Source organism: Podarcis raffonei, chromosome 3 (genome assembly GCF_027172205.1).
Source record: "Podarcis raffonei isolate rPodRaf1 chromosome 3, rPodRaf1.pri, whole genome shotgun sequence".
Lineage (NCBI taxonomy): Eukaryota > Metazoa > Chordata > Lepidosauria > Squamata > Lacertidae > Podarcis > Podarcis raffonei.
Genome location: NC_070604.1, coordinates 32,088,366 through 32,108,765, shown reverse-complemented (window position 1 = coordinate 32,108,765; position 20,400 = coordinate 32,088,366). Strand labels below are relative to the sequence as shown.

At 43.4% G+C, this 20,400-nt stretch overlaps 2 protein-coding genes across 15 annotated transcripts in view; both read right to left on the bottom strand.

The window, feature by feature from the left end:
* The window catches only part of LPIN1 (lipin 1), a 79,568-nt gene extending 72,480 nt beyond the window's left edge, over positions 1-7,088 (bottom strand). Inside the window, exon 1 of one of the 2 annotated variants that reach the window (XM_053381019.1) lies at positions 6,853-7,088. In XM_053381019.1, the coding sequence (XP_053236994.1) occupies positions 6,853-6,912 (60 nt within the window). In that variant the 5' untranslated portion in view covers positions 6,913-7,088. The remainder of the gene's footprint in view (positions 1-6,852) is intronic. The other variant, XM_053381020.1, reaches the window with a different exon arrangement.
* Positions 7,089-12,784: 5,696 nt separating this feature from the next.
* Positions 12,785-20,400, bottom strand: part of GREB1 (growth regulating estrogen receptor binding 1) — an 86,564-nt gene continuing 78,948 nt past the window's right edge. For all 13 annotated transcript variants that reach the window (XM_053381002.1, XM_053381010.1, XM_053381014.1 and 10 more), the window contains 4 exons: positions 19,196-19,331; positions 17,060-17,260; positions 16,082-16,220; positions 12,785-13,931 (listed from right to left, as the gene is read on the bottom strand). In XM_053381002.1, coding sequence (XP_053236977.1) covers positions 13,768-13,931; positions 16,082-16,220; positions 17,060-17,260; positions 19,196-19,331 — 640 coding nt within the window. In that variant the 3' untranslated portion in view covers positions 12,785-13,767. The remainder of the gene's footprint in view (positions 13,932-16,081; positions 16,221-17,059; positions 17,261-19,195; positions 19,332-20,400) is intronic.

Here is a 20,400-nt window from a genome sequence, read left to right as displayed (position 1 = left end):
AACATGCATAAACATTACTAGATCATAAAACATTACTAGATAGTTTTGACAGCTGTAAACATTCAGACTCCTGTGTGTGTGTTGTAATCATCTGCCGTTGTTGTGATACCACATAGCCCGGTCAAGTGTGGCAAAGGCAGCGTGGACCATTCATAGAAGGATGTCATGATCTTCTCAGCCTACTTCAGGATGCGTTGAAGTTTGTAACTGAGATTCTAAGCATACGCAAACACACCTTGTTCACTCAACTGCTTACCTCACAGTCCCACCACAAATGCTTTCGCCATGTTTGTGTCTGCAAGACTTTCAAAGGCTTTAGAGTCTAAGTGCTTGCTAGTGTGGGACCTCTGCAGGTATATCTTGGGCTGTCTCCTCCAACATTAATCTCCCAGTATGCTGAGATTAACACCCAAGGTTCTTCTCCAGGTATCCCCAGCATTTGGGGGGGAAAGAGGGTGGCTAAAGTGTTGGCTTTTGCAGCTATGGCACCTCAGCTATGGAGTGCTCTCCCTAGGGAGATTTGTCTGTGCTCACTTTGATGTCGTGTTCATGCCAAATAGGGGTGAGGAAATCATGCATTTTGGTTTCTCTCAGTTTTTTTTATTTTCCAAATGTTAGGTTCATTTCTCTACATGTCCACATCAGTTTGTGATTCCTTTCGTGTGCATGCCTTCCCAAAAAAATGTCTTCAAGAAAATCCATCAGGACTTCAGTGCAAATTTCTCCTAATACACACATTTTTGCATGCAATTTCCCCTAACACACACCATTTTGCAAAGCGGGTTTCCCTAATATAAAGCGTTTTTCCATGTCTTTTTCAGCGATCTATGCATTTATATGCACAATCGAGCCAAGTATATGCATTTTTGTACAAATTCGCTGACTGGGGAACTGCATTGCAGAATTCGGGAATTCGGAGAAGTGCAAATTTCAAAGGATTCAGTCCTCTTATTGTTTTGGAAAGGGCTAATCAGGGAAGTTGGTTTATAAATGCTTCACAATACCATTGCATACTGCTATGACGTGTGCTCTACGGCACTGTGGGAAATTTAAAACAGTAGGTGGCATCCCAGACCCCACTGCTCCTACCAGATATACCCATGGGCAGTGTCAGTGCCAGGCCCTGCTTAGGCTTTGCAGTCCCAGCCGTTGCCTACAGTTTCTAGATGTTGACAACAGTTCTCCATTGTAGCATATCTGCTAACATTCTGACAAACAAATCAAGGCAGACACAGACAAGAGGCTGAGTTCATAAAGAAGCATTTCTGCTACGTAACACCCTGTGTAAAACTAGTATGTCCACGAAAACAGCGGATTCTGCACAGCCAAATACAGAATGAAACGCAACTACAGATTCACTTAAGGCAAATTGGAGACTATGGCAAAGTGAGCTATGTCACCTCCTCTGAAAACAGCCAAAAATAGTACCAGCCTCTTCTCCCCTAACGCTGGCATGCAAAAAGAGATAGTTCAGGATCGGAAGTCAGGCTCTCTTGCACCCTGAGTGAGAACAGTGTCCGTAGGACAAGAAGCCTGCAGCTTTTTGACCATGCCAACAAGTACTCGGTAAGAAAAATGCAACACAGAAGACAATGCATCAACAAGCAAGTTATGTGGGAAGTGGCTTCCTAAACCTAACCTCTAGCAATCTCAAAGCCTTTAGCTCACCTAATGTCAGTCTCTAAAAATACAAATTCTCTGTAGGTAGTGATAAATCATGACGGAAAAAATAAATTGGGAAGGACAGCTGTACGCCCTCCTGCTTTTCCTCTTCTTCCATTTGGTATTTATATTCTTAGGATCATATTCAACTTCTCACGTTTTTTTCCACAGTTGCCGTAGGCAGCAAAGCAAATCTAGGAGCGGAGGGAATTCTATCCTAACCAGCATGCTTTAGGGAGAGCCATGTGCAGAGGAGAGCAGTCTGTGTTTCAGGCCACATATAATTATTCCGGAAGAAATCTGATAGGTCCATTCACTGAATGGTTATTGTCATAACTAATTCAGTAAGCTGACAACGTTGGCACAGCTAGCATTCTTGCTATTATTATTGCTCAATCACATAAATGGTATTAGATCAATCTCTTCCCCTCTCCCTCCCCCCAGTTAACTTTAAGATATCCAAGAATGTGCTCTTTAACACTGTTGTAAATCCATATCTCCAAAATATCTTCATTTCAGCTTCCTAATATCTGAAATAGCACCCTTTGTGTACAATTTTGCTCAGTCTAGGATGGCATGGACGGATTTCAGGCACCCACAGGGCCTACTTAGTTTTGCTTTTCACTTGAACCCTAAGGACTGTCAACCAGAGCCAGATGCAAAATGGAGGATGGAGCGATGAGGGAATACAACATACTACTGCAGTTAAGGAACCTGGTACCTCCAAGTTACATGTTCAGCCCAGGAATTTGTTTGCAGTACCAAAACTGAGTTCCAAGTCTCATCACATGCACAAATCCATGCTGGGTTTTCTCCCCAAGCTTCCTTCATCTCACCAAACTAATTTAAGGTGTGCGGGAGCCTTCTTGTAATTGCAATTGTTGAACAATTTGGAGAATTCTCACTGATCAAATGCAAATCATTCAGAGATGGATTCCCAATCTGCCTTATACCAGATCTAGAACGTGTGTGTGTGTGTGTATGTGTGGTATTTTCAGTTCAGAGAAATGGGTTTTCTCTTCCACTTATATACCATGACTGCTCTGCCTTTAACTATGTCCCCCCCCCCTCTGATTTACAATGCTGTTTGTAAATAAGAGAGCCTGCTCCCACAAATTCCTAGTAGATGATTTACTGATCCATCAGAATGGTTACGTTCGTCACAGTTGAAGCAACAGGAACTCAATACTGCATCACCTGTTATGGAGTCAACTGAAGGGACCTATGCTGAGGACTCTCGAGCAATTGCTTGGTTCCTGGAGGAGCAAGTTAAATTTCCAAAGCATGTCATCATGTTAACAGAAGAAGAACATATCTCTTTCTGTAGACAGAACATGAGATTTTAGCTGGGTTGGTTTACTGTACTCTTCAGTGCCAACTTCCCCAATCGTGTCTTATAGAAGCACTTTTTACCCTTATCCGTAAACTGCAAATGTTGTTGTTTTCTTTTATGTAATCATTTTTCAAAAATGTGGGATTAGATCCAAACTTAGCTGTGAGCTGAAGAGCTCCTTCTGACCACAGAAGGCTTTTGATCCAGTGGAACGATACCACTGTCAAAAAAGGGAAGAGGTTATTTTCACTGGATCTCCCTAACACTGTAGCCCCCTCCCTGCCCTGTTCTGGAGGTTTCCTCTATTTTCCAGAGCAGATTTTCAGAAGGGGGAAAAGGAATCCATAAATATCACCTGTCCAGCACCCCCACCCCAACTTCTGTTGGAGGAAACATGGTCTAGAGATCTAAGCCATGGAAAATCAAACGACGATGATTTGAGAATGTGTCAATCATGCAAAAATTCACGCTGAAATAAGGCTGAGGCCGACAGGTGTCACAGTGATCACTACTCCTAAGTGTGGGGGCAGTCATTTACAACAAACAGTGAACAGAAGCCCATACTTCCTACTATGTGGGTTGGATCAGCACAACGGAACTATTATAAATAACCTTTCAGCTCTCAGCTGTCCTATTCCCAAGAGATGCAAAGGCTATCTTTTGGAATGAAGAACTCTTTGCCATAGTTTAGGGTTGCCATATTTCAAAAAGTGAAAATCCAGACAAAAAAAATTTGGGTGGTTTTTTGTTTTTGTTTTTTGCAAAATCTCAAAAAAAATGAAGTTTTTGAGCTACTTTTAAGGAAATTTGCCAAAATCTACACTTCTGACTTGGGTTGCCATACGTCCAGATTTTCCCGGACTTTCAGCGATTTCTACCTGGACACTGTTTCCGACAGCCTAATCCCCACTATGTCAGGAAAATTCCAGAATATGTCAACCCTCCTATAGCTCCAATGTAGGGAAGTCTGTTCCATGGCAGAGGCAGAGTTAGGGGAGCAACAATGGTTCAGCTGCACTGGGGACAAAGCCTCAGGGGCACCTCAGAGGACACCACAACTATTATTTAGAATGGAGTGGGAGAGGCAGCGAGGCACCGAATTTTGGTGTCGCGCAGGATGCCACTGAAATTTCAGTCCCCAAGGTTCATCACTGGTCACGGGTTACAATTAAAGGGCAGCAAGTGCTTGTTTGGTGAAAGCACCAAAGCTCAATCATAGAGCTCAGCACCCTTAACAAACTGTGGCCCCCAGGATACTTTGGGGGGAAGCCATGAATGTTTAAAGTGGTAAAGGTAAAGGGACCCCTGACCATTAGGTCTAGTCGTGACCAACTCTGGGGTTGTGGCGCTCATCTCGCTTTATTGGCCGAGGGACCCAGTGTATAGCTTCCGGGTCATGTGGCCAGCATGACTAAGTCGCTTCTGGCAAACCAGAGCAGCGCACGGAAACGCCGTTTACCTTCCCGCCGGAGCGGTACCTATTTATCTACTTGCACTTTGACGTGCTTTCAAACTGCTAGGTTGGCAGGAGCAGGGACCGAGCAACGGGAGCTCACCCCGTTGCGGGGATTCAAACTGCTGACCTTCTGATCGGCAAGTCCTAGGCTCTGTGGTTTAACCCACAGCACCACCCGCGTCCCTGCTTAAAGTGGTACAATAGTGCTTAAATGCAAAGTCTAGACAGGGCCTTGGTTTAAAAGCTTGTGTTCTGTTGTTGTTGTTATATTTTTAGAAATAGTGGAAATGTCAGTTGGATTTTATCTCACACACACCCTTCACCCCACTGCCAGTACATTTACTAAAATGGGTCACCTCTGATAGGGATTCGGTATTTCTGTGTTATGCAGAGCAGCCTTCCCCAGGCTGGTGCCCTCCAGATGTTGTTCAGACTCCAACTCCCATTTGCCCCAGCCAGCACAACCAACAGTCAGGGAGGGGGGATAATCCAACAACAGCTGGAGGGTGCAGGGTTGGCAAAGACTGATACAGAGGGACAGAGGAGCGGGTCTCTGTGTCTGAATTCTGTTAGGGTGGAGGAGAGAGAGAGAGGGAGGGAGAGGGGGAGGGGGAGGGAGAGGGAGAGAGCGCATGTTTTAGGGTCTAAAGACATGTTAAACCTAGAACATGAATCAGCCCAAGTCCACGGTGCCCTTTAACTGAACCTTGATATTATATGACCAACCCAAATGCCCTTGCTGTTTTCCTGAGCCAGAATGGAAATGAAGAAACCAAGTGAGAGGCACAGGTGCTTAAACTGAGCTATGTTATTGTGCATCGGCCATTCCAAAGAAAAGCCCCATAGAAGTGAGATGAGTAAGCCTAACGCGCAAGCTTCTGACTCCACTGCTATTCATTTCAGTTGCAGAATAAGCATCTGTACAATTGGACGTCACAGCTGTGCTTTAAAAGCTGGGCATGGCACTTTGCCATATTGGTGAAAATCCACTCCAGTTGTTGGTGTGTTGCTAAATGTGACAGAACAGTCAAAGAGTGGTCATACGCAACCTGCTATTAAAGTTTCTGATGTGTAGATCGTTCTATTTATGTATCTCTAACAAGGAAAAGATTATTTGTTTAAATACCATCACAAATCAAGCAGTTCTTCCCTAGGTGCACTATACATCCAAACAATATAAAAAAAAATTCATTTTAAAATCTCCTTCTTTCCCTAAACTTAGACAAGTTTGGACAGGTGGTGTTTTGTTTTGTTTTTTAAGGGGTGTAAAACTGCGATACGTAATTCAGTATCAGAGCTGAGCTCAGGAGCTCATTACCAAAGTAATTAAGTTCCTAAAGAATCAGAACACAAGGAGTCCAACCACAGGTAAAAGAGAACTATAGCTCTGGGCAAAGTCAAACTTCTGACTCTGGTATTTCTGGGGATCTCTCAAAAAAGGTGAGACAATTCAACAGATTGAACTTAATTCATTCCCAAATCCTAAACACTAATTTTTCTGTTAACTTGACCCTTAAGTAGCCCGTTATGTAAGCTAACACACTGTCTGCACAGAGGAGGAATGAGCAGGGACGTTGCTGCCTTCCCCTTCTCCTTCCCCTGGCCTGACCTTTATATCCCCTCCACCTGTGAGTGGCAGGGAGTCTGGTTTGGTGCTATGCGCCTCCCTCTCCGAAATGAAATGTGGCTCTCCCACCTAAGAAAGAAGGCAGGCTGCAGGACTGTATACATTCCTTTGACTGTTTTATAAATGGTACATAGATAGAGAGGATCACACTTCTCTGAGATGGAGAACGTCAACACATATGATTACCTAGGAGCAGTCCTTTCTTCTTCATCATCATCATTTATATGCCGCCCATCAGGTTTGGTTGTCCCAGCCACTCTGGGTGGCTTCCAACAAATTATAAAACCACAGTAAAACATCAAACGTTAAAAAACTTTCAATGCACAACCAACCACTCTCCGAAGAGTTCTTCTGTGTGAATGGTACACATCTTCTATGAGCAAAGAGAGCTGCAATGTTAACTTCCCAAATTAAGAGTACAAATATCACGAGGAAAGGCCTTGCTAACCTTTAAATTTGTGATTCGGTCTAAAGCCTAATCAATGCAGCATGTCTCTTACAGCGATGTCCTACTACAATCTACCCCACATAAAGTGTGGGGAAGGGCCATTTCAACAGCTGGGCTTGCCCCAAAGAATGGCATCACAAACAAAACCAAGAGGAAACCTTAAAAAACAAAACAACTACACCCAACTATATTATCCCATCTTTACTCAGGAAAAAAAAGAAGACAACCAAGTAAACAATCAGATTTTTTTAAAAAAAAAAAAAACCTGGCTGAGGAGAATCGAACTTCAGCACACTATTCCTGAAACTCTAGATTAAAGACCTTACCCAAGACCAAGGTGACTCAGTGTCTTCAGATGGCATCTTGAGATGGTCTCTTTCTTCCATTACCAGAGAAATATTCTTCCCAGTGGCTGTTAAAGCTTCTGTTGGAATTAAAAAATGTTGCCTTTAAGTAATGCGTTGTTGACAACAAAGATCCAGAGAAAGTAATTTCCCTGTGATCATGTTTGCTTGCGAATTTAGCCTGCTCAAGTTCTTGGAACCTCAGCCAGGACAAGAAACATGAGCTCTGTAAGCCGGTGCACACTCACTTCGCAACTGACGCCTCAAGTAGCCTTGTTAAGTCATAAGCCTCCCTGAAAAACGGAGGTGTTTATCTTCTTCTTCTTTCTACATGCAGGGGGAGGAGCTTCCAGTAAGATGCACCTCAGTTAGACTGTTCAGATACTGACACTTCAACTAGGGGTGAGGAAGGGGTGCAAGCTTGCATCATCCAGTTGGTGACTTCTGTGGAGTGGCAGAAAACACTTCTGCTAGCATCAGGCAATGCATCTGGGTTCCCACACACAAAAATCCAGATCCCGCTGCCCACACTGCATCCTTCAGCACTGTGTCGCAAACTGTCCTGGAGTCTCCATACTCAGAAGCAGCTTTTTAGGGACTGCACTGGGTAGGGTTAGCAAAAAATAAAAAATTGGCTGACCACCTTTCACAAACAGAAATGCTTTCAGTTAGCCTAGATTCACATACCAATGGGCCATGAGGTCCATTCAGGTGGTCTGTAGAAAGATTGACCCTTCACTTTATTATTATTATTAGTGGTATTATTCCAACAGAGATCAAGACCATTTTAGCCAGGGCCAGATGATCAAGCAGGCTAACAGAGCTCTGATATGGAGCCCATGGTTTTCATAATACAGCATTTTGGCAGCCTTCTCATTCCCCCTTTTTTGCTTCTCAGCAGGCTGATTTAGGGCCCATGATTTTCATAATTCCTTTTGACAGGAATATTAGGGATAGTGAAGAAATTATTATTATTATTTGCTACTGGGAAGGAATTGATAATTTGGGTCTCCATAATTCTCAGGTGGTAGGGCACTTGTATCCAGATCATTTTCATGTGCTAGAAGAATCACATTTCTGTCCAGGCAGCCAAGTTCCTGTGAGAGATTTTTTTTCCTAAGCACATCTGGATATTTTTAGGCATAATCAGCATGATCTTGTAAGTTAAGCTCTTCTCAAGCCTCCTGGTTTCATTGGTGTACACTGTGAAGAAACCCTAACCCTAACCCTTTCTGGTTTCATTGGTGTACACTGTGAAGCAGCCCTAACCCTAACCCTTTCTGTTGAGCTTTCCCCTTCCATTTTTTGCTGAAACGATGTAAGCAGGATTAGCAAAAGGATTCACAGGGACTCAGTTTTCTGTTGAACCTGTTTCGGAACAACTTTCCCCTCACAACTCCCAACACACACAATGGTGCCCAAAAACATGAAGTAACATCCCATCATGTTCTGAAGCTGATCCTGCCTGCATGTCTCCCTTCTTACCAGAAACAACACAGAAAAAAATAAGAAGTCCCCCCTCAAAAAAAAAAGGAAAAAAAGATAATGATGGTGTACACACCCAGCACCAATATGGCAGATGAACCTGAGGCAAAGGGCCTTAGGTCTCTGACGGGCCTGTTCACAGGTGCATAAATCCCTCAACATCCCATTTGCTCCAATTCCTCCCACAGGCCTGTATAAAAAGCACCACCACAACTACAGTAATTGTAGAGATAACTAAACATCATAATAGTTGTCTAAATGTCTGTGGCAAAGTTTATAAATGTCAATTCTCCAGGCACAATCCTGTAAACTATGAGAGGGGGGCAGTGCCACTCATAATATTAATGTGTGCTGTTAGCTAGGGTTGCCATATTCCCAAAAGTGAAAATCTGGACCAAGTTGTTGAGCTTTTGTTGGGGAACATCTCTCCCCTTGCCTCAGCAAAAAAATAATAATAATAGTCCTACTTGTCTGGGCTTTCCCCAGACATTTTGCCAATTCAGCAAAAATCAGCCCGGACGCCATTTTGCTGCTCAATTCCCAGACGTGTTCACTGAACTGAGAAGATGCACACCCTCTATATTCAAGTCTCCAGTGCTCTAAGTTGTAAGGTGGAAGCTTCCCTCAGATTTTTTAATAATTATTCTTCATTAACACAAAATCAAAAATAAAAATGAGCAATAAAAACAGAAACCCCATAATCAAAGTTACGAAACATAGGAGCAATACAGACCATGCCTATTTTCAAATGAAGAAAGCAGATAATGTAGAAAAATAAAAGCGGTGAAATCTATCATGAAACACACACACACACACACACACACACACACACACACGAATCCAGGCTGATAAGAAACAAGCAATGGGTCCTTCAGCTTAGCTACTAATTTCAGGAAGCCAAAGGCTGACCCTGTGAGATTCAATCTGCTACCAGAGTTCCCTTGGAGCTCAAGGGCAGCATGTATGCAGACATTGCATTGGCCTCTCTTGGTTGGGAGAAGGCAGGAGCTCGTTCCAACCTCTCATTTTTTTCAAGAAGAGCCTAGCATGTGCAGAATACTTCACTAACAGAGTGAATAATGTCACAATTGATTTAAGATCTGCCTTTGGAAGTATGCTTTGCATCCTTAAAAACTGCAATGATTTCTCGCTGGGTCAAAGCTCTCGCTGCTGAAATGCCCACATTGTGATTCTGTTTTGCACCAATTCTGGTTAAATGTCCCAGTCCGTTCTGTCCTGATGCATCTCTTAAGTCAATCAAGTCAGCTCCATAATTATAACTCATGGAAACGAAATGCAGACTGGTGCACTAATCTTTATTGATACATCTGTTGTTCCATGTGTAAAGGATGTGAAATCTTTCCACCAGGTTATATAACTACTGTTACTATTTATAGTGAGCTGTTACAAGCTGATTCCCAGAGTCAGTGCTGAATAAATAATGGTGACTGTATACATTTTGTGGAGTTCAGTATTTGACCACAATGCCCAAACAAGTTCAGCTTGATTTTACTTTAAAAAAACAACAACCATATTATCCTAATTTGGCAATAACTCCACTAGTGGTGCAATCAAATTGGTTAGGGGTGAGTGGGAGAAATATTCAGAAGTACCTATTTTTGTGTGCACAGAGACTTAACATTATTGACTTCACATTCAAGAGTAATCAAGATTTGGGAGTAGAGATGGGAAGACCTGGAAAAAACCCAGAAAAAATGGGGGGGGGCGACCAGGTCTTTTTCCTTTTTTCCCCAAAGCCTTTGGGGGGAAATGGGAGGAAACCTGTGGTTTTTCCCCAATTTTTCTGGTTTCTTTTGAAAGGCTTCCCATCACTATTTGCGAGCCAAGGTTAAAAAAGCATTCAACTTCAAAAGCCAAAACTGAAAATATTTATTAACTGAGTAACCAAACCAGACAAAAGACAAATCACATTACATAAGCTGATCAGGATGGGATCGAAAACAGCTTGCTGGATAGAGTAGCTACCACATGGACATAGTTTTGGTCCTCCCTCCTATGAGTTGGTGCATTGTGAGGTATGCCCTGTTACCCCAGGGTATTCCTACTTCCATCTGTGGCACGGTGGCAGGCTCATTGTTCCAAGTCTAAGCCTCAAATGAAAGCAAGCCATTAGACTTCCACATGACCATTTTTATAAGGTGGAAGAGTCACCACCCATAACATTTCATCTGAGCAGGCAAAACCTAAAGCTGTCAATGTTCATTGACTTATAGTGAGCTTTGGGGGAGACCCTTCATTTTCCCCCTTGGGCTAGATGCTGCCAAGTAAGAAACTCCAATTTTGTTGGACCAAGCCTACTGCACCAGCTCTGAGAATTTACAACATGAAATAGGTGTCAGAACCATGCAATGACTGTGAAGGCTCTTTCATATGTGACAATAGGATCAATGGTACTTGTCTAGATGGTCCTAACCACCCCCAGCACCCTTAATAAATACATTAGGAAGGAACAGGGATTTCTTTTTTTTATTGTTACGCCAATATCCTAGATGAGGAACCATGCCATTGTCTTCCCTCTGGCTCAGTAAGAGCAGATCTGAAACATGGGATCTGAGAAGGGGAGTTACATTACTCCTTTTGGGGGGGAAAGTTGCTACAGAAAAGATTTGACCATGTAGGAAAAACCCAAACTTTGGCTATATTCTATAACAACAGTAGCTGCCAGGGCAGGGAAGAGACACACAGTCAAACTGAAAGAGCATTTTAAAAATATCTACAGGTTTATGTAAAATCAAGGCATGTTGCCTCAGCCCTCTCCCTCCTCTCAGGAACCAAAGGAGGATGGAAAGTTGAGGATCCAGGTCACTGCAATGATGGAAAGCCCTCTACAAGTGGAACGGATATTTGGACAATGTTGGACAAAGTTGGAGTGCCATAAACAGTACAGGAGTTTCAATACAGGGATTAAGCAGCAGGTGCATGTCTTTCGACCTACGGAGGATCCTACTTACAATTTCACAATTGTCATTTGTGTGCTTTAAGGCCAGCTCAAAATTAGTTTCCAGCTAATTTCCCTCTTAAGGGACGCGGGTGGCGCTGTGGGTTAAACCACAGAGCCTAGGACTTGCCGATCAGAAGCTCGGCGGTTCGAATCCCCGCGATGGGGTGAACTCCCGTTGCTCGGTCCCTGCTCCTGCCAACCTAGCAGTTCGAAAGCACGAAGTGCAAGTAGATAAATAGGTACTGCTCCGGTGGGAAGGTAAACGGCGTTTCCGTGCGCTGCTCTGGTTCGCCAGAAGCGGCTTAGTCATGCTGGCCACATGACCCGGAAGCTGTATGCCGGCTCCCTCGGCCAATAAAGCGAGATGAGCGCCGCAACCCCAGAGTCGGCCACGACTGGACCTAATGGTCAGGGGTCCCTTTACCTTTACCTTTAATTTCCCTCTTACTTGTGCTCTTTGCCTTACAAAGGATCTGCACAATTACAGCACATGTGGTAGAGTGGAACAGCTCTCCCAATACTGGCATTGGTGCTGCTTATCTAAGGTGGGGAGGGGGGCATGTTCGGGAATGCTCCTACCGCTGCACTCACACGCCCCCAACCTTGCCACCTTCCAACCCCAGTCCCCAACCAGGTAAGCAGTGGCAGTACCAGTGTTAAGAAGGTGGTTCTGCAGCTCTGCCCCACTGCATGGGCCCCTACTGCCTCTATGTGTTCCACCTAGTGAAAGAGGCAGATCTGAACCACTGCTAACTTCTACAGTTTCAGGGATGGGACAGCCATTGCCTCTTTGTCTCAGTACCTCTTGGTTCAATCTGCAACTCGTTTCGCATCCAGCACTATCTAATCAAATCAAGGCTGCTTTTCTTTTTATGGGGAATCTGCATGGTATCAGGATCAAAACACCTTTCCCCTGTTTCCTTCCCCTCCCCACAAGCTCAGAAACTCCCCCTTTTTTTTTAGTATAGTGAAAAGACAGCAGAGCAGGTGCAGTATGTTTGGGGCTGGTATAGATCGCTCCAGCCATTTCCTTCTCTATGGCGCTTCTATCCCCTTGAAGAATCAACTTTCATTGTTCCGTTTCCAATAGCATTTCTTCTTTTCCATTTCTTTTCTAAAGTTGGCAAGGGAATCATGACCAGGAGTCAAGTGAGTGGGGAGATGGTATTTAACCCTTAGGCCCTCCTCCCCCCCCCAAATCCCTCCTCCCAATTTTGGGGAAGGCAAAAAGGGGACACTTGTTTTGTTTAACATCCAGCTGAAAAAGCTCTGAGATACTTGAAAGTTTGACAAATATTTTGTGATGCTTTAGTTGGTCATACTCAAAATTAAGGTATTACCTCACTATTATTTTTGAAAAGTTTTACTGATAGACTGATTTCTATGTATTCCCACAAAAGAAACCTCAAACCCCAAACAAGAAACCACTTAATGAGGGGCGCTGTTAAATATCAGAGAACTATTAAATGCACCCTAGGTGTTGTTTTTATTTGCACAGCAAACCTGAGGTGTCTTAGGATGGGCAGTGCAACAAACCATCTGTTTTTAAAAAACAATTTGATATTAACACTTCCTTTAGCTAATCACCATTTCATTCAGACGCCTTCCTACCTACTAAAACATTCAGACTTTTGAAAACAACTCCAACCGTCCGCTTTCAATATTCTCAATAAATCAGAAAAGGTCACTATAATACATTTCTACATATTACAAAAAGCCTGCCTCTTAAAAATTATGCAAAGCAGCCAGCAGTCCTGAGGTTAGGATGGAAAGCAAGCTTTCATTATAATAAGTATATAAAGGCACTCTCCACTGGGATGTTCTCCTATGTATACCTGTCACGAAATGAATGCTCTTGAGCACATTCTATTTATTTCCATGGGGTTTGCACTGGAGAACATCCCAGTTAATTTTGCCTTTAGCACTCTACATGGAGCAGATCAGCAATGCTATATTTGCTAATCAGCAGCAATTTTCTAAGAATGAAACTTCCTCTTTTCTTTTTACTACGCTGGCACCCTAGGTTTACAAAAACACGGAGGAGAGAATCTACATCTACCTCTCATAATTTTGAAGCTGTGCCACAAGTGTCTGGTTCCGAAACAGTTTGTATAATATATATACAGCAAAAACAAAAAAGGGGGAAACAACAGAAATATTACGCAGTAGCTCCATCCTCAATATAACGGGAGTTACTTTCTCAAGTTCATTAAATTACAAAAAGGGTACGAACAAAAGTTTGGAATTATAAACATAAATTGGTCAAATAAAATATAACTTTAATACAAATATTTCAAAATTGCCTAACTTTTGTTCCTACAAAGCAGCTTCTTTTGCAAACATCGTGTAAACAGCTCAGTTCTCCTTCCCCCCTCCCTCTTTTCTTTCATGCAACTCATTTTATTTGGTCAGAGAAAAGACAGCTTCTTATGCTGCGTGATCATTTCCCATCAAATGTGCCGTCCTGTCAGAAAGAAGAGGGGCTTGTCTTCTTTGGCGTTGGCTGTTTGGAACTCGTCTCTCAGCCGGAATTGCCATTCGTCTTCGAGTTCCAGTCGGACAACTGTTTGGCGTAGCGAGTTCCTGTCTTGGCATATGACGCATAAAGTGGCACCTGTGGAAATTATCATTATTATAGGTTGTTGGTTGCTGTTGTTTTTGTCATGTGTGCATCACTTTCTATATTTCCTGCTCCAAAAAAAAACTGTCTGCAAAGGCCTCCCAGAATAGTGTTTTATTGCAGGTATATTCTGCAACAGTTAATAGCGCATCAACAGTGGATTTATTCTGCTTTATTAGTCCTGTGATGCTTCCCCAATACTACCACATTATTGCAACCAAAGTGAGACAAAAGAAAAACCCAGAACACGGTGAACAGCATGGATATGCACTGCACACAGGATACTCACTAACTGGAAATGAAGCAGTATAACCACCCCCAAACGTTTTCAGGCACAAATAGTAATGAAAATGGGATCTTGTTTTTGGCCTCCCTGATAGCATCATGGGCACAAATACCATATTTTTTGCTCTAGAAGACGCACTTTTTCCCTCCTAAAAAGTAAGGGGAAATGTGTGTGTGTCTTATGGCGTGAATGCAGGCTGCGCGGCTAAGCCAGAAGCCAGAACAGTGAGAGGGATCGCTGCGCAGCACTCCCTCTCGCTGTTCTAGCTTCTGGCTTAGCCGTGTGCAGCCTCTTCAGGGCAGTGGGGAGCCTTCATCCCGCTGCCCTGAAGAGGCTGCACAGCTATCCCAGAAGCCAAAAGAGCAAGAGGGATCGGTGCGCACCGATCCCTCTTGCTCTTCTGGCTTCAGTGAAAGCAACGCAAAGCCTTTTGAGCGCAGCGGGAGCGCTCCTGCCTCTTTGCTCAAGAGGCTTTGCGTTGCTTTCTTGTTTTCCTCCTCTAAAAACTAGGTGTGTTTTATGGTCAGGTGCGTCTTATAGAGCGAAAAATACGGTAATCATGAGTGGGTGATGAAAAGGACATTTGGAGAGGCCCCAAGTGGCTTACAATCATAGAGTGCATAACTGCAAATAAAACTGAGTTGCAGCCAGGATAGCTAAGTTGGTGAGAGCGTAGTGCTGATAACACTAAGGTTGCAGGTTCAAATCCCCTTATGGGACAGCTGCATATTCCTGCATTGCAGGGGGCTGGACTAGATGATCCTCAGGGTCCTTTCCAACTCTACAATTCTATGCTTCCATGCAACAATAAGGTCAGTATAGATAGCAACATAGGCCTAAAATCTAACCTCTCAATTAAATAACAATTTAAAACAACAAGTGCCATTCAAAGGGGGAAAGCAGTCTTAAAGGGGATAGACCGCCCAGGGTTTTTTGCTCACAACTTCCAGGGGTTCCACTGGAAAGTGGCTAATGTGCCCCTCCTTCTGCCCACATCTGCCATAGGATTGGAATCACACTTTCCCCCATTTGCAAAGTAATTACTCCTATTAAATCTTCCTCCCTTTGTTGAGTAAGGCATTATGAAATTATCTTTGGAACACTCAGAGCTCTTGCTGACAACTGGAGTGAATACTTGGCCTTGTGCCATGCCCTGGCTCCTGCTAAACATTTCCCTTCTCCCCAGGCAATATCTGTCCCAGCACTGAACAGCCCCTTTTCCCAGGAGCTCCTCTTTCTCATAAGCATTATGTTTGGCACCAAGGATGCAAATCTGAATTCTTAATGTTTGCTGGATTTTGAATGCCAGAAAAATGTTTGTTTATGTTCAGTCACTGGTATTTCCACTTCAAAAGGTGGGGAGGTAGGTGATGGGAAAGACTTTGGCTTCAGACCTTGGAGAGCATCTGCCAGAACAGGAATTGGGCTGGATTATGGTTTCCTAAACTTGGGTCTCCAGCTATTTTTGGATTACAGCTCCCATCATTCCTAGCTAGCAGGAGCAGTGGTCACGGATGATGGGAGTTGTAGTCCAAAACCAGCAGGAGACCCAAAGATTGGGGAACCTTGGGCTAGATAGTTTGCCCTGGTAGAAGACAGCTTTTTTATGGATCACACATACAAGTCTTCCCAACCGCAGCAAGGTTGTGAATGGGAGTGATGGTGGCACAAAATTCCGACCTGTTCATTTTATGACATCAAAATATTTTAAATAACTAAAACAAAAACAAAACTGGCATCAATATATCTACAAATGTTAGTTAGGCATGGATCAGAATGTCCCCTCCGCCCTCTTTCTCACAGCAAAGATGTCAGAAACAAGTCATAGCTTGGTGTGTCAGCAATACTTGGTTCTTACCTTTCAGAAAGTGGAATTTCTTCAAGAAGCTTGCTACCACAAAGGAATCACAGAGGTACAGCAGTAGTCCACTGAATATCATATCAGAGCAAGTCACATTCAGAGAATGAGGTCGGGAGCTGACATAGCAAACTGCAATCTGATTGCAAGGGGAACAAAGGCAGGTATTATAGTCCCCTCAGTCTAAAGCACAGCTAATTTTAGCATGATCAAACTACTGCACCCAAAGAAACATCTGCAACCATTCATAATATGAACATTTTGAAACGCTGTGTGACTCTTTCGTAGCAAATGTATGCCATTTGGGGGTTATTGTGGTGAATAAAATAAAATTTGTTTTATTTTTCAAAAAATCATTTATGCATTTTTATGACATATACACTGGGGAAACACAGCCAGATGGGTGGGGTATAAGTAATAAATCATCATCATCATCATCATCATCATCATCATTATCATCATCCAATATCCATATATTATCCCTTTTCCTAGGACTTCCCAGTCCATCTCTCCATGGCATTCTAAGTAAACCTTGGAGCCGAAGGGGTATTGGGTTGTTCCCAGCTTTGGTTTCTTCTGGGTTTTTCTTTTTCATTGAGAGGGTTCTGAATGTCTGCTGGTGGGGGGGAGAGGAAGGGAGTACGGCAGAATAAAATAAAATCTGTTTTGCCCCATCACAACTGTAAGTGATGGCCTTTCCCAATGCCACATGGCACTGAAGCTGCAGCTCATAGCATGTGCATGAGGTTCCTCAGAGGAGCATGAAGGAGCAGCTCATCCTCCTTGCACCTGCACTGGAACCTGATCCACTTTGACACATGTGCTTTTCCACTTAAATATGCGTTGGCAGGAGAACGTCCTACAGACAAGAGTTTTAATTGCTGAAGCACATGCTTTCACTTGGACCACTTAATAATCATGCACGGGGAGACAAAGGAAGCTGTCTATCATGCTCAACAAACAAACAAAATGCATTACCCGGGGTCCCAAATTAAGGTAGCAATCCACGGATAGCACTGGATGGCTGTAGTTCTTCAGCGAGAGAGGAAAGAAGCGGTGGCTGTGATACTGGAGATATTTTTCAAGCAGCAGCTGAGCAGGAGCAGCCAAGAAGGTGTGCTTGCTGTCGGGAGCGCATATGTACTGAGCTGGGGCAATCAAAACGGGGTTATCCGACACCTAAAAGGGACGTGCGATACAGGGGAGTGTGACATTTAGATTAAAAACACAAGGGAAAGCTCCCTACAGGTTAATACAATTAACACCAGTGACAACACTGGCCACATTTGGGCAGACAGTTTATTAACCACAGACTTTCTTTGGATAAATACAATGATATTTGGAGTGAGTTTACACAGAATGTATTAGGTTACTGACAATTATATGTGTATTAGGATAATGATGATATACACATCTGTATATTAATATATGGTAACATGACAGTATTTTGTTTCCCTTTCATTCTCATTCACCTTCTTTCTTTCTCTCTTTCTTTCTTTCTTTCTTTCTTTCTCTCTCTCTCTCTTTCTTTCTTTCTTTCTTTCTTTCTTTCTTTTCTCACTCTGTATCTTTTTTATAAATGAAATTCTTCTAATAAAAAACAACCAAATATATGGTCCTGTTCAGGTCTTCAAGACCTCTCTCGATTAGTATAGCAAAGAGGGGAGAGCGAAGAAGACATGACTAGATGGCCTGTAGAATCATAGAACTGCGGAGCTAGAAGGGATCCCATGTGTCATCTAGTCCAACCCCTTGCTAAATCATCCATGCCCTCCACCACTTCCCTGCCACCTGGCTGCAGTGCTCTCCGTGTATTAAGGGTGTGGGGTGCAGTGAAGCTATGCAGTGGGGAGCCTCCACTCAGGCACAGCTTTCCCCACGTGACTTAGAACCTCGTACAATCTGGCTTCACATCATTTGGACGCATGTGCCCTTCTAATTAAGCATGTGTCAGCAGGAGAATGTCCTACCGATGAGAGTTTTGACTTCAGCAGCACAGGCCCTTACTTGTGTCACTACCACTTAAGAACCATCCATAGGGAGACACAGGAAGCGGACTTGTTCTGAGTCAGACCATGCATCTGTCCAGCTCAGTATTGTCCACACTCACGGGCTGGAGCTCTCTGGGATTTCAGACCTGGAGGTGCTGAGGACTGAACCTGGCAGCTTCTGCAAGCAGTGCTGGTGCACTAGCATGAAGCCACCAGCCTCCCCTCTAAGAATCACTCAGGCTTTCTTTGGGGAGGGGGGAACCAGCCTCTTCCTGGAATGGTACAGTGCTACCTCAAGTTACAGACGCTTCAGGTTACATACGCTTCAGGTTACAGACTCCGCTAACCCAGAAATAATGCTTCAGGTTAAGAACTTTGCTTCAGGATAAAAACAGAAATCGGGCTCTGGCGGCGCAGCGGCAGCAGGAGGCCCATCAGCTAAAGTGGTGCTTCAGGTTAAGAACAGTTTTAAGAACAGACCTCCGAAACGAATTAAGTACTTAACCCGAGGTAACACTGTATACACTTACAAAAACAACAACTTCTCAAATAATAAGCTTCTTATCAATTGCTACAGAGCATGCAACAAAGAAAAACAACGATAAAATAATGCTTATCATTCTTCTTCTTTGCTGTGACCTACATAATCTGGATTCTAAATAAATACAAAGGCTCTTCCCACAGCAGAATATCATCCTCTAAAACAGCAGTTCTCAACCTGTGGGTCCCCAGATGTTGTTGGACTACAACTCCCATCATCCCTGAGCTCTGGCCTTGCTAGCTAGAGGTGATGGGAGTTGTAGTTCAACAACATCTGGGGACCCACAGGTTGAGAAAGGCTGCTCTGAAACATAGAGGGCAGCATGGCAAGTGAGGAGGATGAAACAGAGCAGATAAGAGTTTGCATTCTTCCCTCATCATGGGAGGTTTGGAAAGGCGGAACAGGATCTATCTGTTTCACATATTCCCAATGAAAATTGAAAACAAGCCAACATGCACAAATGAGTGACTTTGCCCGTCGCACCAACGTCTTTCCTTTCTCTCCCCCCCCCCCCCCCGCCCCACTGTATTATAAGAACGAAACAAAAAGTGGGAGATTTCGCAGAAGTTTCTGAATTCTGACCTTTGACTTAATATGAAAGGACCTTTGCCCGCCAACGGCAATTTGCTTCTTCATGACGCTGAATCGGTTGAACCGACAGATCAGAAGGCCAGTGCTGTGGGCACGCAGGTTGAAGTCCACATCGTCACACACAAACCTGTCAGGCGGAGGGGAACGCAGTATGCAAGAAGCAATAGGCCTTCATTAGCTGAAGTGTTTCAAATTGCACAGAAATCACAATGGTGGATACAGTTTTAAAAGGAAGAGTGTAAACCAAGACATCAAGGAAACTGGTTCAAGCATGACATTTGACAGAAAAGGGGAATCAGTGCTCTGGCGGGCAGTGCCGCTGTGAGATTAAGGACCAAGCCCCACATAGATAAGCTGTTTATATATATATATTCTAAATTAGCCAGGTGTGATATGGAAAACTTTTGCACATGATGCCAGTGAGGGATTCAAAGAAGCTATTTTCATCAGGACCACAGCAGGAGAGGAAAAGTAAAAACTTCCTCCTCGCCACCTGCCAAGATCCTGGTAATTGTCACCTCCCCTAAGAACTGCCATTTGCATTTGTTTTAACATGCAAGTTAAATGCAAAGACACGTTAATCATCACATCTAGTTTGGCCCTATTTATTTCATTTTATTAGTTATGTGTCTCCGTTGCCTCGTGCAACAAGCCTGTAGGCGATGTGCAAAGGAAGAATTGACGGCACGTCAAAAGAAGAATTAGAAATATGTCAAAATACAAACTTACGATATTAATCAAGCGAAGCAACAGAAATAAATGAATATTGACACCAACACAATCATATAAAATTAAAAGACACCCCCCCACACACACCAGTTAAAACTGTTCACTGTCAACTGAATACAGACTAAAAGCAAGATATTGAGAAGATGTCAGAAGCCCCCAAAGGACAGGTGATTATGTACCTGGTGCTGAAAAGACATTAATGGTAGGTGCTAAACAGGCATCTCTAGGGAAAACATTCCACAAATGTGGGGTATCATTGCAAATACCTTCTCTACTTCACAATGAGGGAGCACACACAGAAGGGCCTCTGTAGATGATCTGGGGTATGTGTGGGTACTTCTAAGAAAAGCCATTCCATTAAGTACTGGGGTCCCAAGCCATTTAGGGCTTGGGGGTCAAAACCATCACTTTTGACCTATAAACAGGGCCTAGAAAAGCATTAGAAGTCAGTGAAACTCTAAAACAAC